General features: G+C 38.7%; 1 protein-coding gene across 1 annotated transcript in view; it reads left to right on the top strand.

Annotated features, from left to right (window-relative positions):
• The first annotated feature begins 2,030 nt into the window (after window positions 1–2,030).
• Window positions 2,031–17,543, top strand: part of LOC131427129 (fasciculation and elongation protein zeta-2) — a 323,028-nt gene continuing 307,515 nt past the window's right edge. The window contains exon 1 of the mRNA XM_058590065.1: window positions 2,031–2,772. Coding sequence (XP_058446048.1) covers window positions 2,321–2,772 — 452 coding nt within the window. The 5' untranslated portion in view covers window positions 2,031–2,320. The remainder of the gene's footprint in view (window positions 2,773–17,543) is intronic.

Below are 17,543 nucleotides of genomic sequence, written 5' to 3' on the forward strand. Positions count from 1 at the left end.
GACAAATTGACAATTCAGTCCGCATCTTCTCACTCAATTCCGACTGATTTCCGAATCAACCGGTTGTAGGCGAAATTCATTCGGAATCGGTTGTTGCACTGGAGTTGGAATTGATTCGGAATTCATTATGATTTCCACATGAAATTCCGAATGAAAATTTCTCACCGATTCGGAATTGATTCGGAATCCATTCGGATCTGATAATGTGGGTACTTGCCAGAGATGCCAGGTAAAAATTTCAAATATCTGCAGACAGGGTCTGTAAATCTGAAAAAAAATCTGCAGTCAGCAAGTATGTCTTGCTGGCAGAAATTTCTCTATAAAATATGACACGCAAAACTGACTTGGCGAGCAAAAAAAAAAACAAAAGGTCGCGGAAATTTCAAAAGTCTGTAAATACAGACGAAAGTCTGCGAGAACTTCAAAAGTCTGCAACAGTCTGCGAGAATTTCGAAAGTCTGTAAAAGTCTGCACAACAAAAAAAGTCTGCAGCACTATACCCCAAATCTGCAGATTTACAGACAAATCTGCAGACCTGGCATCTCTGGTACTTGCTGACTGCAGATTTTTTTTTCGGATATACAGTCGTTTGCAACCCTGCGTCTGAAGATTTTTGAAATTCTCTGCTAGCAGACCCTGTCAGCTTGGAGCGAAGTCAATCTTCAGTTCAGCAACGCCATCGCACGGCATCACATTCAACATATCATGTCAATTGTATGGGTGCGCAACCCTGCTATTTTGGCGCGCACGAATTTGACATTTTTCTCCCCTACTTCTATGTATAAGATTCGATGCGGGATCGCCTGGGGGCGACATGCTCGCAAAAAAGGATGTTGCCAATGATTTGTTCGGGAAATGTGAGAGCTGGATATCTTGTTAATATGATGTCTTTGCTGCTAGCCAGGCTTCTGCCCTGAGATGCCAGATATTTTCGTAGAAAATCTGAACTCTCTGTATTAAAAATCTGTATTAATCTGTACTCACTAATAAAATGAAATTCTTACAACAAAATGATGCTAAAAGATGTTATTCCAATAGATTGTGGTTGTAGGATGGTAGATTCAATCAGTCATTGCGGCGCTCACAAGAATATTCAACGACGAAGTTTCATAGTTTTTTATCCACAACAATTGAATTGTAATTTAATATATTTATCTTGTTTGAAATTTTTGACTTTATATGACATGGAATTTCTACGCCCAATATGCAACGTCAAGTCGGGTCATACAACTCTCAGTTTGACAGTAAAGTTTCATGATGCCATTACTTCCTTGATTGAAGTACTGTCTCTGAACATCTCTTTTTCCAATAAATCATCTTTTATGTAAGTTTTTCATTCATTTGGCTTCTCCAATATATGATTCCACTCAGTCATTGAAAAAAAAATTGAATATCAGTTCAAATTGGTTTCAAATTATAATATAAATGGATTTCACAGATTTTCATATTAATTTGTGATTTGTCCGTTGATTGATAGACTTTTATATCGTCACTGGAATCAAATACTAAAAGATAGCTCAGACAGAAAAGTTAAATTTTTTCTCGCTTATTTTTTGTGAGATCTGTATAAATCTGTATTAAATTGAGGAAATCTGTATAAAATCTGTACTCCGAATTATATCTGTATGATCATGTAAAAATCTGTATAATTGATTTTGATGTTGCTGATTTTGATGTTGCTACCCGCGCATTTTGCGTTCAACATGAGATGATTCGTGTTTTGTCATCAACGCTCAATTAATTGTTTTTAAGCATTAATATATAATAATAAATTGCAATCACCAACACATTTCTCATGTTTATTTCAAATCAAAAACTGAGTCTAAAAATTTAAATTTATTAAATAGTTTTTTCTAACCATAAAGTTATTGAAAAATCTGTAAATATGGCTACACTGTAGCCGATACTTTGGTATTTATTCTACAGGGCGAAAATGACGAGAAGGATGATTCGGAAGGAAGAATAAGAAGCCAGTTGTCAGGTCTTGTCTTAGCTGTTGCCAGAATTCATCACGAATCTCGAATTTCTCATTAAAAGTGAATGCTGATGAGTTTCTTATCGTCCGTTACCACAAAAAACGCATAAAATATTCTGATGATTCCGTGGAAATCTATGATCCGTGACTCAGAATCTGTAGCAAAATAGATGAAAATATTGTAATTTTTATGAAAAATCTGTGAATATGGTAACTCTGGTATTGACTTTATTATTAAAAGTCATAGATTGTTAATAGTACAGGTACTACGGTGTTTTTTTTTAATTTTTTCTCAATAGTCACTGCAAATGCAACAGGGACCTTTCAAGTGCGCGTTTTAGAGTTATGCGTGATATTGCCTATAAAATGGCCGAGCTCAAATTTGAAGCTCCTCTCGCTCAATGTGAAGAAACAGACGAATGGGGCCCTGTCGAATATCATTCTTCAACTGTTTTGCCAAAATGTACCCCCAAAGGTTCAGTGAATGTGATTAGATTAAATGGATCTGCACTAACCAAAAGTTGCACTCATGCAGAATTCGACGACGTAAATGATAATGATCTGAATTTATTTATCAAGAATTGTAATGGTAATATAGTTCTCTCTAATCTCAATATAAACAAAAACAATAGAAAAGATCATGACAACTTTGCCGAAGCTTTCACGGGTAGTCTAGAGGATCTTGTGAATACATTTGATGAAAAAATTACTCAATGCTTTGGCAATTTTGAGCAATCAGTGGAAGAATTGGCCCCAGTGCAAGTGAGGTCACAAGATGATATTATGAACGAATGTCAGTAAGTATTGATTTTTCATCTATAACTACACTGCTAAAAATCGACACATTTTTAAATGTGTTTAAATACATTTCTAGTTCAAGAAAACACTAACGTATTGAGCAATCCAATCATCGTGGTCACCACGAGGTAGCGTTATGGTGATTGTTTTGACATATCCCATGTATTTAGAAAAATTTTTGACGAATTTTTCAATTTGAGTTTAAAAGAATGCAGATGGCAAAACCTTACAAATATGGGTAAGAAAAACGATTATTCACGTGTTGTCATCAAATATATGATTTCAAATTGTCCTATACTCTTGACTATCTCGGATGAAATTTGAAATTTTCAGTTCACATACAGATTTGATTTAGATGGTAAAACATGAGTAAATAGACTAGTCATAAAACTTTTGATCATAATTTATCAATTAATCTCAAAATCCAACCCAAAAAACAAAGAATATCCCAGATATGAATACAGAACCCAACCTCACTTCTTCGAATTTGGTATTTCATGTTACGATTCCTCCATAAATATCAATCAAACATACCACGGAAAGTTACTGAATCATAAATGATCGATTTTTTTACCAAATTTTCACACGTTTTTGTATGTTAGTATTCGAATCGTAAGAAAAAAATAAAAACCCTGCATTTTGTTCGAATCTTCAAGCAAAATCTGAAAATTATTACCATCGCTTAGTTCAAAGCTCGCCACTCGTGCAGCGCAGCGATCGCAAAAGAGTTGGTTGGATTCTTCAATCAAGTATGTTGCATTTGCGCTTAAAAAATTTAACGCATAAAGTGTGTAGTCATCGTTGTCGTATGGCGAAATCAATCTTCAGCTTAGCAACGCCATCGCACGGTGTCACATTCAACATATCATATCTTCATCTTCATACCGAACTTTGCCGTTGCCATAGCCTCAAATACCTTGAAATATTCAAAAACTTGGTCCTTACGCTTCATCAAATACACCACAGCAAAATGAGTATAGTCATCAATGAATGAGACAAAATACTGATATCCTTCTAGTGTCCGCGGTGTAATCTGACCACAGATATCAGTGTGGACGCGCTCCAATGGCCGTGTTGTTTTAGGTCGATTCTTGATAAACGGCAACCGAACCATTTTGCTTTCTGCACAGCTATCGCAAAATCCACCACCGTAAACATCATCAATGCCGTGAACCATTCCATACTGTTTCAAGCGTCGTACATTTTTGAAACTGAGGTGTCCAAATCGTTCGTGCCACAATTCCATCTTGTCATCGTTATTCTTCACAATCATTGCTGAACCGGGAATCATACATTTCATCTTTAAGAAAAACAGGTTTCCGTGTAATAGTGCCACAGCTAAGATTTCGCCATTCTTGGATAAAACTGCTCGATCTGGCATGAAATTAACTTTGACTCCAGCTTTCAACAAACACGACAATGATAGCAAATTATATTTGAGATTTTTGACAAACAGTACTTTTCCAAACGATAGTGTAACTGCATTTCCGTTCACGAAGGTTTTTCCCTTTACTGTGCCCTCTTTCGTGGCGTTGAGCTTCTCACCATGTTTTGCACTCTCGATCACAAGTGGGATTTCCAAGTTTGGAAACTCTTGGAAACATTCTTCCTCGTATGCCATATGACGACTTGCTCCTGAATCGAGAATCCATTCAATTTCATAATCCTTTCTCAGACTTTGGGTCGTTTCTGCCGATGACAACATTAACGCCACTTCTCTATCTACGGGTATACTTGCCACTTGAGCTTTATCTCGACGGGTTTTGTTCTTAGGACAGGTGAACTTTTTATGACCTGGTTCGCCACACACGAAGCAATTTCCTTGAAACTTGCTTTTGTTTTTGCCTTTGAATGATTTCGCTGCAAACGCCGATCCTGATCCATCCAGAACACCATTTACATTTGATTCCCGATCCGAACGTTTCTGCTCTTCGGCCAACAAACGCGCCTTTACAGTGTCCAATTTCAATTGATTGTCTTCAAGATTCTCCATGGCCGTAGTAACAACATCATACGACGATGGCAGTGAAATGAACAATTGACTAACCGCGTCCAGCTCCGAAACAGTGGCTCCAGCACCCTTTAACTGACGAATTAATTCGTCGAATCGTCGAAAATGGTCCATTAGCGGTGTTCCTTCTTCCATCTTCATAGTTGCCAGGGATCTTCAAATATAGGTCTGCGTTGCAAATCCCTTCCTTGAAAATGTACTCGCTAGAGAGTTCCACATCTCCTTTGCAGTATTCTTGTCGCGCACGTATTCCAAATGAGAATCAGCTATATACGCCACCAGAAGAGCCTTAGCTTTCTCGTCATTTACACGAAAAGCCTCCTGTTGTGCTGCATCCGTGGGTTCATCCTGCGTGATCATCTCTTTCACTCCATGAGCCGATAGCTGCGTTTCTACACGGAACCTCCATACATCGTATCCCTCGCCGGCAAACTGAACAATTCCAACCTTCGCTGCACTTGATATATTTCTTTCAATATAATGAACTTCAGGTTTAACTTCAGTGGCCAAACGGAACTGGGCCCATAACCTTTAGAGAAAAACGTGTGCTCTGGAACAAGGTTGGTTTAATAAAGAATTAATTTTCAATAGTTTATAGGCGGTAAACAAACTCAGTTACTAAGATAACTAATAATCAACTGCTTCTTTGATTCATTTCTTCAAAATCAAATCTGTGTGAACTAAAAATTTCAAATTTCTTCCGAGATTTTCAAGTGTATAGGACAATTTTAAATCATATGTTTGATGACTACTCGTGGATAATCATTTTTTTACCCATATTTGTAAGGTTTTGCCATTTGCATTCGTTCAATCTCAAGGAAAATTCGTAAATTTTTTTTTCTAAGTACATGGGATATGTCAAAACAATCACAATCACCCGATCGGCCTTTTGGCTGCCATGACCACCAGACGGCTACCAAAATTGATTCAGTGAAGGCTGTCAAATCGAATTTGGCAAAACATTGTCGCCTGTATCTTAGTTAGCCGAGCGTTTTCATCTGTTCACCTTCGCTGAAAATGTCAAAAATTTTTATATGAAAAAATCCTGGTGGATACAGTTGTATCTGATTGGATTGGTCAATAATCCTCATTTTTCCTGACAATTTCGGCAATACTAATGTAGCGTTTACACTATTGCTGGTTTGCCAGCACAGTTGCCAGGTTATTTTTTCAAAAATCTGTAAAAACTCAAAAATTTATCTGGATTTGTCTGGGTCTACTATATACAAGGAAATTTTTATCGGGCTTCATTTTCAGTGAGAGAAAAAAGGTTCACCACCTGTCGTACAGAGGCCAAAACCATAAAGATCTAGCAAGATCTGACAAAATCTAGGTGTTGTATCAGCGTTCTGAATATTAAATTCTTTCAGTGTAACTACGCTTCCTATATAATATGGTTTGAAAAAGGGCTGAGCTCTTCTTCGATTGGACTTCAAGCAAACAACATGTTTTATTTAACAACACCCGAAACACCCGAAAAGTTCTTTCAAGATACATATTGTTTCGGACATAATAAGTGGCGACGAGAAAAGTGTTTTTTATTGCGCGTGTATGGTTGTAAGCTGCGAGTAAAGATTTTCGACGTGTGAGGAATATTTATGAAACGGCCATTCTCTGTGCGTCAGAAGAGGATTTAGTGACATGATTGTTCGTTTTCAACGGCAGTGGCTGTGTATTTTTTTTTATTGGTAACGGAAAAGGTTCCAGCCAGAAAGTTAATAAGTGTGCGAATTATTGTTCGAACTGGAAGTGTTTCATTGCTTCGATCATTTTTATTGCGGCGTCGGAAACGCTAGTTTAACTTTTCTTTCCATTGGTAGCGGTAAAAGTTCCGATCAGGAAGTTGGTGAGTGTTCAATAGTTGTTCGACAGAGGAAAGGAAGTACTCAGCATTCGGCGACAAAGCCGAAGTGACAATTTTTTCTATGTAGAACGCCATTTTGTTCAGTGGCGTGTTTTTGTTAGTGTAGACAGAGGATTTCTTTTGATGAGTATTGCCGAACTTTTTCGGAATATGACAAGGCATTGCAGCTAACTGGCTAAGGACAATACCAATTGAATATTTGTTTGCTTGGTTTGATCTTTTAGAGGTTTTCAAGGCTTCGTTCAACGATTGTCACAAAGATTGGTGACATAAAAGTGAAGAGATATTAACCAACTCTTAAGTAAAGGAGTGTGGTGATGGTTCTTCGAACAACTAATAGATTAACTAGTATGTGGGGCCGACTGAACGGAGGGTGGATGCTTTCACCATTGACACAGAAACTGTCTGTGACTGTACAAAACGCCAACGATGTTTCGGAGTTCATTGGGACAGCCATAACGGAGACAAATAGGAAGGTGTACTCACCGAAGCAGGAATCAAAATGGAAATAATTCATTAGATGTAATTGTGAATTCTTAGTTCAATGATTATAATGGTTAAATGTATTCAGATTGTGAATTTTGTAAAATCTCCTTAAGGGGGAAGAGCTGTTGTATCAGCGTTCTGAATATTAAATTCTTTCAGTGTAACTGCGCTTCACTATAAAATATTTATCTAGATTTTACGTAACATTCAATTAGTGTGTTCATGACAATAACTACCTGAAAATAAAAGATAAAAGTATGGTCTTGAAAAAGGGCTGAGCTCTTCTTCGATTGGACTTCAAGCAAACAACATGTTTTATTTAACAACACCCGAAACACCCGAAAAGTTCTTTCAAGATACATATTGTTTCGGACATAATACTAGGAAATTTTGGAAAATCTGGGAAAATTTTGAAAATCTGGCAAAAGATCTGGTTAGCTGGTAATGTTTATACTATTGCTGGCAATTACTTGCTGGTAAAATTTGTAAAAATTATAAACAACAATGAAATATATCCTTCGAGTACTTAAATCATCATTTTCATTTTTTATATCAATCCACTTTACGCGAACGAATGCTTTTAACTGACAAAAACTTGAAGTACGTAGAAAAGTACAATATTTTCATTCCGTCGTCATCTTGAATTTCTTCACCAGCATCGCTTGCGAGAGAAGCTGTGCCAAGCATCGTGAGCGAGAGAAGCTGTGCCGCGCTGGTGACTGACAATAGCAAACCTAAAGCGGGAATGATATTAGCAGCAAATCAAAGGATCCCCGTCAGAGTACAAGCGAGACATCCGCTAAGCTTTCACGCTGACAAGATCCCTTTGATTTTCTGTAAGTTCATTTCCCGCTTTGGACAGCACCAAGTTCGGCTCAGCTTCCGGCCTCCACTCTGTCTGCAGCAGGGCATGCAAATTGAAGCAACGAATATTAACAAAAGAGTTTCACTCTCTGTGCTATTCACACACATTCGTATGTTAGGTAGAATTCACAGCGCAACCCAAGCAAGGAGAGCTGCTTCGTCCGTTCATTAGTTCATGAAGATGTGAGTATGAGCTGATGAGTATGCTTCATGAGTTTAGCATTCGATGAACGGTTCTCATTTTGGAGATGCCTAGAAGAAAACTTGAGTCATAATTTTTAGTTGCGATGAATATTAATTCAATAAACATTACTAGGCTTTGGATGATAAGTTACAGGGCGCGTACCCCCGCTTGGTGGATGAGGTGGGAGTCAATTTATACTTCGATTTATAAAGTCGGACCATACCGAGATCGATCATTCGCTTATAAACGTAAAAAAATGAAAAATTATGTTATCTGGATCGATCACGGAAGGTACATGACTGTTTGAAATTGACAAAAGGTCATTAGGTGGTTTCGAGCATTCTTATGCCTGGAATTGAGCACCAATTTGAATTATCTTGATCCAATTGGGATAAATATTAATATATCATATTCCACCTGAACTGGTGAATTTCATTCGAAAAAGAGGACTATTATTATCAGGAATAAGAGTAAATTGACATCTTATGAACCGTTAAGGAACTTTCAAACCTTTCCGATCCTATTCGGTATAGGTACTAATGTACGGCGTACAATGTAGGGATAATGGCACAGGAACAAATCTCTTCAGGGGGCAATCTAATTCCGTTACGGCTAACTCCAACACACCAGAGAATTAAAATTGTCCGTACAGTTCGAACCGGTGTCCACAACAGGTTACTTTGGGTAGGGTCTGATTGAGGATCGGATCGATAGACAAATTTTTGTGGTTCTATCGGCGGTGCTCCAGAACGGATGGACGAAGTTCGATAGCGACTTGGAACGCTGAAACGAACTATACTCGATGGCGACAGGCTCAACAGCAGCAGCAGTCGGAATCCTCACTCAAGCAGCGGATACCAAACCTCCAGTGGTGTTCTTTCGGTGGCAGAAAAGAAATTCCAGATTTAACACTTTAATTTTATTTCGCGATGTTTACTGTACAATGGTTACAACAATAATAAATTTAAGTGTGTGAAACGATTTCTTATATACTATTTTCCAGTTCGACGTGTACATTCATTAGCGGCCCTTACACGAGCATTAAAAATGTCATTTTAAATGATGTTATTTAAATGATGTAATTCAAATTTGTTAGAAATTTCGTCATTAGTGCACCACTACACGTTCATTGTCATTTTAAATGATGTTATTTAAATGATGTAATTCAAATTTGTTAGAAATTTCGTCATTAGTGCACCACTACACGTTCATTAAAAATGATATTTTTTTACTAATGACATTTTTAATGACTCGTGTAAGGGCCGCTATTCAGCAAGGATTAATCCCCACCCCCTTTCAATACAACAACACGAATTGCGTGTTAGCACAGAATGCTTGCATGGGGAGACTTTCCTGTGCGGACATGAATTGACATGATCAATGCGTGTGAATTATAGGGAACAGATATAAGCTAATGTATTAAATTTGAGTTCAGTGGGGAATATGGGAACGGGAATGTATGACAAAACAATAATTTTGGGAAAAGACAAGACATGAGTGATTTCTTCTCTGCATTATGCGTTCGGTATCGAACATTCACCCGCGGGGCTACGATGTGGATCTGGAGATGCGAGTGCTTGATCATTCTCATCAATTGGCAGAGGTGCGAGTTTGGATACTGAACGACAGTATACCCCAGTCGATGTTTGTACGTCTACTACTCTGACTATAGAACCATTGCCAGGATACGCATTTAAAATTTTGTCCAATTTCCATGACTCGGAAAGAAGGTTGTCTTCTTTTATTAAAACAATGAGCCCAGGCACCACGTTGGGGGAACCTTTTATACATTTAGAACGAGCCTGTAGTGTATTGAGATACTCGTTTGAACAACGTTTCCAAAACTGTTCTTTAAGAGACTGCAAATAGTTCCATCGGGCCAAATAATTAACAGATGTATCTTTAATACTGGGTTCAGGGATAGCAACTAGTTCTCTGCCAATCAGAAAATGTCACGGAGTCAAGGCACAAGGTTCATGTGTGTCCGATGATATTGCAATGAGTGGGCGCGAATTTAGGACCGCTTCAATTTGCGTGAGAACAGTATAGAATTCTTCAAACGTGAGACAAGCATTGGACAGAATTTTACGCAAATTAGTTTTTGTACTTTTCACACCAGCCTTCCACAATCCGCCAAAATTAGGAGATCGTGGCGGAATAAATTTCCATACAATTTCTCTTGCGGAACAAAACTGGTCTATTTTCCCCTTGGCCTGATCGTCGCGAAACATCAAATAAAGTTCATGGAGATCTGATCTGGCACCAACGAAATTTGAGCCGTAATCGGAGTGTATTTCTTCTACTAATCCTCTACGACTAACAAATCGGTGCAAAGCAGCTATAAATGCCGCTGACGACAAGTCAGACACCAATTCTAGGTGTATGGCTTTATTAGCAAGGCATATGAATATACAGATGTAAGCCTTTACTCGAACGAATTTTCGGAGACCAGTCCTCACAAATATCGGTCCGGCAAAATCTACACCTGCATTGGAAAATAGATCAGATGGAACAACACGGGCTGCTGGTAAACTACCCATCATGTGTTGAAGACATTGTGGACGAGATCGGAAACAGATTATACATTTTCTTAGCACCTTACGGATGGTTGATTTGGCATTAATTATCCAAAATCTCTTACGCAAAAGTGACATCAAGCCGGAGGGACCTAAATGAAGGTTTTCTAAATGCATGTCTCGGATTAATAAATCGCAAACTGGATTTTTACTCGGTAGTAATATTTGATGTCGGGCTTCATAAGGTAGACGAGAGTTTTTTAATCTTGCACCAACTCTTAATAAACCATCCACAAACACTGGATCAAGCGTGCCTAGATGACGACTAGGTTTTCCTGATGAAATCAAACGAATTTCATCCGACATTTCAAGCCGTTGAATCAAACCATCAGTAAGCATTGACTTTCGTAATTCTGGTACCGTCAACCCTTTGGAATGCACACGATTTGCATGGCTAGATCTACAATTAGCTGCAAATCGTAGGACATATGCAATAACTCTTTGCAATTTCCGAAACGAACTGTAGGCTACAAGAAAAGGTACACATTGTAAAACAACTGTGGCAGACATAATGGTCACATTTTGTATGATTTCCGGAAGCTCTGAATCCAGAGAAATATCAGGATAGAAGGTTTTGTATCGATGGGATTTTAGAAAACACGCTCCGTTCCACCATACATTATTGTTCGAAAGAACCTGTGGGAGTTGCCCTCGGGACACAATATCGGCTGGATTATCCTCCGAACGTACGTAAGACCAATAAAAGCTTTCGGTGATGGTGTTTATCTCTGTCACACGATTGCGAACAAAAACTTCAAGCTGAGTGGGAGACTTCTTTAACCAAACTAGAACATACGACTGTCGGACCATAGACAGACGCGCCTGGTATCTAATTTTAACGATGAGATACATTTCTGAACTAGCCTCGAAAGTAACAAGGCGGCACATAATTCCATTTTAGGAATTGTTAATGGTTTGAATGGACAATTCTTGACTTACTACAAAGCAAAGAAATTTTAACATCGGTATTAGAAATAGCTCTTAAGTAAATGACAGCTCCGTAAGCGCGATTGGAGGCGTCTGCAAAACCGTGTACTTCAAAATATTCTATGCATTCTAGTCCAACGAAACGTGGAATTCTAATTTGGTTTATATAACTCAAAGATTCTCTGAATAAAAGTCAAAACTGCAATATATATATATATATATATATATATATATATATATATATATATATATATATATATATATATATATATATATATATATATATATATATATATATATATATATATATATATATATATATATATATATATATATATATATATATATATATATATATATATATATATATATATATATATATATATATATATATATATATCGCTTTCTAAATGATTATCCCATCCTAATCCATCTTTCCATAAACGCTGCATAATTTCCTTCGCCAGAACTATTACCGGGGCCACCAACCCTAAAGGGTCGAACAGACGGGAGATCTCAGAAAGAACAATACGTTTGGTTGGTCTAGACGAAGTTGGTTTTAAATCACAATGCTCAGTGGTCCGGATCCACAATTTAGGGGGACAAAAACATTTGTGGTTTAGCCTTATACTTTAGAGCTATTATGTCTTCAGAACAAATGATCAGTGAAAGATAAGCCATATTTTGAAGCATAAGGTATTAGGGTGGTTCTTATTATTAAGGTGATCCAACAATTATTTTCCGTATGTGTTGAGATAGAGAACTGCACCCTTCGGCAAAATTGTAGGAAAACTTATATCAAGCATTTTTGCCGAAAACACTATTGTAGTATCTCTAACGGTTTTAGTGTTACAGCTATTTTAATAGAGCAACTTAGGGTGTTCCTAAAAAAATCAAATTTATATATATACAGATTTTTTTTCATTTGCTCCAATGTTAGATATAGCAGTTTAAAAATGATCTGTTTTTGAACTAGTTTTGCTCATAACTTCGGTTCAGAAAACACTACCTGAATGCGCTAGTCATCAAAATATTAGTTTCAACAAACTCTAAAAGATATTCAAAGACACCAAAAACGAGAAGTGAAAAATAAGAAAGCTAGAGCAAAAAATCTGATTTTTTTAGGAACACCCTAAGTTGCTCTATTAAAATAGCTGTAACACTAAAACCGTTAGAGATACTACAATAGTGTTTTCGGCAAAGTTGCTTGATATAAGTTTTCCTACAATTTCACCGAAGGGTGCAGTTCTCTATCTCAACACATACGGAAAATAATTTTTGGAATATTGTTCTATTCCCAAGTACTCAACAAGGGAACGGGAAGCCAAATTTGGTTGGGAACCACAATCGAGGAAAGCACGGCAGGGATGGGGATTTCCATGGCTGTCTAAGACGTCAACCATGGCCGTTAGTAGAATAGTGCTATCCGATCGACGAACTTGGATTGGAAAAAGACGATACATCTACGGGTTGGGGAGATGATTGAGAACTAATGACCACTTGACAATCTCCTGATTTTGGTTTTAGATTATCAGATTTCAAATTATCAGTAACAGATTTTGGATCGTTTACGGCGGGATTTATATTGGGCTTTGTTATCTTGGGCTCATGTAGCAATGTGTTGTGTCTATTTTGATACTCCTGGCAAGTTCTGTTGGACGTACATTTCGAGGAAATATGGCCTTTCGTTGGGGTACCGTCAAAGCAAGAAACTTATCGCACTTGTAATTCGGATGGCTCGCACTACAAATCTCACAAGTAGCACTACTATTAGAAACGGGTGCAATCGAAGCAAATGATTTCGCTGGGGTTAGTTTTGAAGTAATTTTCTGACTAATATCCTTGGCTGATGTTGACTTAGGATGACTGGATTCGCAACGTTCAAGCAATGCACATCGCTCCTTCAAAAATTGAACGGTGTCTTCATACTTGGGAATCTGCTTATGAGGAATGGTTGCTTCCCACTGTTTCCTTGTCTCAGTGTCGAAAGCATAAGATAGAACGACGACGACAAAACGTTCAGAAACGCCTTGTAGATCCTGTTTCAGCAGCCTCGAACCTTCGACGTGACGAGTTGTTTCGTTTAAAAGATCCCTCATCTGCTTGGAGCATTTCTTATGCATGCATTTAAGGTACAGCAATCCATGGATGTGAGAGTCCACTGCTTTCCTTCCATCTTCGTATACGCCCAGCAGTAGCTCCCAAGCGTGGGCGAAATTTCCTTCTCTAAGCGTTCTTGGATCGATGAGTTTGGCAGCGGAACCGCCAGAAATTGCCCTCTCGAGATGATGCAATTTGACGGCATCAGAGTCTCTGGATTTTGATATGATGTCCGAAAACACCTGCTGAAATCTCGGCCAATTTTCCGGTTTCCCATCGAACGAAGGAATGGGATTCGTAAGCGGTTGCTGTTGGACTACAATCTGTGGTTGATACACACTTGAAGGAAGAACTGCTGATCCTGTTGGCAAGATGGGTTGCGGGCTCGACGATTGAATGAGTGCTTCCACCATAGTTGCAGCTTCAGTATGCAGAGATTCAAATTCTAGATACGTGGCATCATTATCATCTAACTTTTCAGGCGGTGATAGTCCAATAATTTGATGAAGTAAATTTAGATACTCTTGATAATGGGCTTCTAAATTTCTTGAATACACTTTTAACTGAGCTAGTGTAAACTGCACAACGCCAGCAACCGACACTTCTTCGACGGTTTTACGGATTCTGGTCACTTTTGCCTTAGTTTGACCACGAAGATGCACGAGTGTTTTTAACTCGACCATTTTATCACTTTTTTTGCGGTGTGTACATTAACGACATCAGTTCAATTCAAACAATCACTTATTTAGTTCAATCAAGCACAAACACTATTGTCTTAAATGTTTTTCAGCCATTCTTGGTTCACTCGAGCTTTGTGAGACGGTGCCGAGTCCTGGTGAAACGTCCATGGTCTGCCACCGAAATGTTTGTCTGCCCACGGCTTCAAAGCAACCTCCAGAATACTTTCCTGATAATATGTCGCATTTACCTTGACGCCAGGCTCGATGAAAACGATTGGAGAGCGCCCATCTGCGGTTACAGCGGCCCAAACCATTATCTGTTGCGGGTGCTGCCTCCTGGTGGCCAATCGATGACTCAAATTCTCGTATGAATGGTCGGTCAAGTAAACCCTATCGTTTAGAGTTTACGAATTGCTCAATTTGTAAAAATTTTCTCGTCAGAAAATACAATGTTCGGAAATTGACCGCTTTCGGCCAAACGAAGCAACTCCTTCGCTCTCTCAAGTCATCAAGTCAAGGCAAAAGGTGGTCATATCGAGCAAAAGTGAATTGATTCTGAATTTTGTATTATTTTTACACATTTTGTACTTTGAATTAAGTAAAAGTAATTTTCCAAACTGAATTTATGGCCTTTTTAATTGGTTACACTTCGAGTGCCGGACCCTGTACATGTTCTGCTACCTTCGATTTGAAATGGTACGGTAAACCCTTTCCAAATTCTTTAGAAAGGAAAGTTTTGGCATTACATTCCTTTGGGAAATTTGGCTTTTCTGTAGTACTGTAGTTCTGTAGTACTACGGATCCTACTGACGCTAATACCGTTTTCGTTTTTTGATCAGAGCAGCCCGAGTCGTCCAAACAACTTTCGATATGTTTGTTTTAGCAACCTGATACTCTAGATCGGACTCCAGTCGCGTAGTTTCGCTCTAAAAATTTTCTCGGGTCGCACCACGCATTCATGCGTGTTTGTTTATTATATCGTTTTTTCTATGAGTTGTTGTTTAGGGCACGTACCCATGTTCGTTTTACTCGGAGTCAGAGTCGTCCTCGTGTAGGTTTAAAAACGAAAACGGTATTAAAATTAAATTAGATCAAATGGCTGTGACTTTTGGTTCCGGAGATATGATTGTATAAGTGACGTAACCGACAAAAAGCGTTGTATTTGAACGCGTTCAATTTTCTCAGAGATGGCTGATCCGATTTTAACAAACTTGGGCTCGTTTGAAAGCTACTGTCGGACCATTGATCAAGTTCGAAGATCAAATGGCTGTGACTTTTGGTTCCGGAGATATGATTGTATAAGTGACGTAACCGACAAAAAGCGTTGTATTTGAACGCGTTCAATTTTCTCAGAGATGGCTGATCCGATTTTAACAAACTTGGGCTCGTTTGAAAGCTACTGTCGGACCATTGATCAAGTTCGAAGATCAAATGGTTGTGACTTTTGGTTCCAGATATATGATGGTATAAGTGACGTAACCGACAAAATACTATGGGAGCCGAGAGCGGATTTCGAATAAATCGATTGCAAACGTTTACTGATAATCACGTGTAATTTATTTGTCTTTTCTTCTCTGCTGTTTCATACATACTGTCTTTTGGCAGGGGTGTATTTCGAGGTGCGCTGTAAACCAGTGTTGGCAGTAAGCACCACATAGCCCCCCCTATTACACCAAGAATCTGACCCTGTGTCCAGATGGTGTAATTTTGGTTTTGTCGTCAGGAAATGGATATTTCGTTATTCCTTGATCAGCGGTGAAAGCGGGCTTGAGACGATCTATTGAAATTCTTTGCACCTTTCCTTTGATACGTATGTCCATAAACTTAACGTGTCGTTTAACTATTTCGAATGGTCTATCATATGGTTGTACTAATGGTTTCTTGGCCGCGTCGATTCTGACGAAAACGTGACTGCATTTAGCCAATTGAGGGTTTACAAAAACGCCGGGTTTCGCATGGTACAATGGATCGATCAGTTTTAATTTGCTTAGCGTGCAGTGCAGTTCCTTTGCGTATTCTGTTCTATCTGAGTCATTTTCGGGGGATTCCAAAAACTCGCCAGGTAGGCGCAAGGTTTGACCATATATCAACTGCGCGACCGAGCAACCAAAATCTGGTCGAAAAGATGTTCGTAACCCAAGCAAAATCACTGGTAGACGATAATACCAATGCTTCGGATCGACAGCCATAATCGCAGCCTTCAAAGTACGATGGAACCTCTCGACTAAGCCATTTGCTTGCGGATGGTATGCGGATGGTTCGAGCATATCCGCGCTCGAAGCCCATTATTTTTGCTAGCTCTAGAAACAATTCAGATTCAAACTGTCTGCCTTGATCTGTGGTGATGGTTTCTGGTACACCGAAACGGGCAATCCACGTTTCGCATAATGCTCGTGCCACTGTTTCCGCCATCATGTCTTGGAGGGGTTTTGCTTCAGGCCATCTGGAAAACCGATCAATGATTGTAAGCAGGTATTTATGACCGTTTGATGGGGGTAATGGCCCAACAATGTCTATATTTATGTGACGAAATCGACTGTTTGGTGGAATGTTTCTTTGAAGGGGTGCTATTGTATGACGGTGAACCTTCGAACGTTGACACTGTATACAGTTTTGAACGAACTCTTTGATGTCTCTGTTTGCATTTTTCCAGATGAAGCGGTCTGTGATGATTCGGCGAGAAGAGCGTATTCCGGGATGAGCTAAACCGTGGAAATGATGCATAATTTTGTGTCGATGTTGAGGAGGAATATACGACCGATCTTTATTCAGTGATACATCGCAATGTAAAGGCTTTGTGGCTAAAGATGTTTGGCGCAACTCCATTTGAAGTGTAGTAGTTGTAGAACGCAGAAGAGTTTTTAGTTCGTTATCGTTTTTCTGATCATCAGCAATAGCGTTATAATCTATCGGTGTCGGCACTGATATTGTCTCAGTCCGTGAAAGGGTGTCAGCCACTACGTTGAGTTTCCCGCTGATATGACCTATGTCGTTTGTAAATTCGGAGATAAAACGCAAATACCTGTCTTCGTGTGGCAGTCGGCTACTCGGGTTTGACGTCATTGCATGCGTTAGCGG

This window comes from Malaya genurostris, chromosome 2 (genome assembly GCF_030247185.1).
Source record: "Malaya genurostris strain Urasoe2022 chromosome 2, Malgen_1.1, whole genome shotgun sequence".
NCBI lineage: Eukaryota > Metazoa > Arthropoda > Insecta > Diptera > Culicidae > Malaya > Malaya genurostris.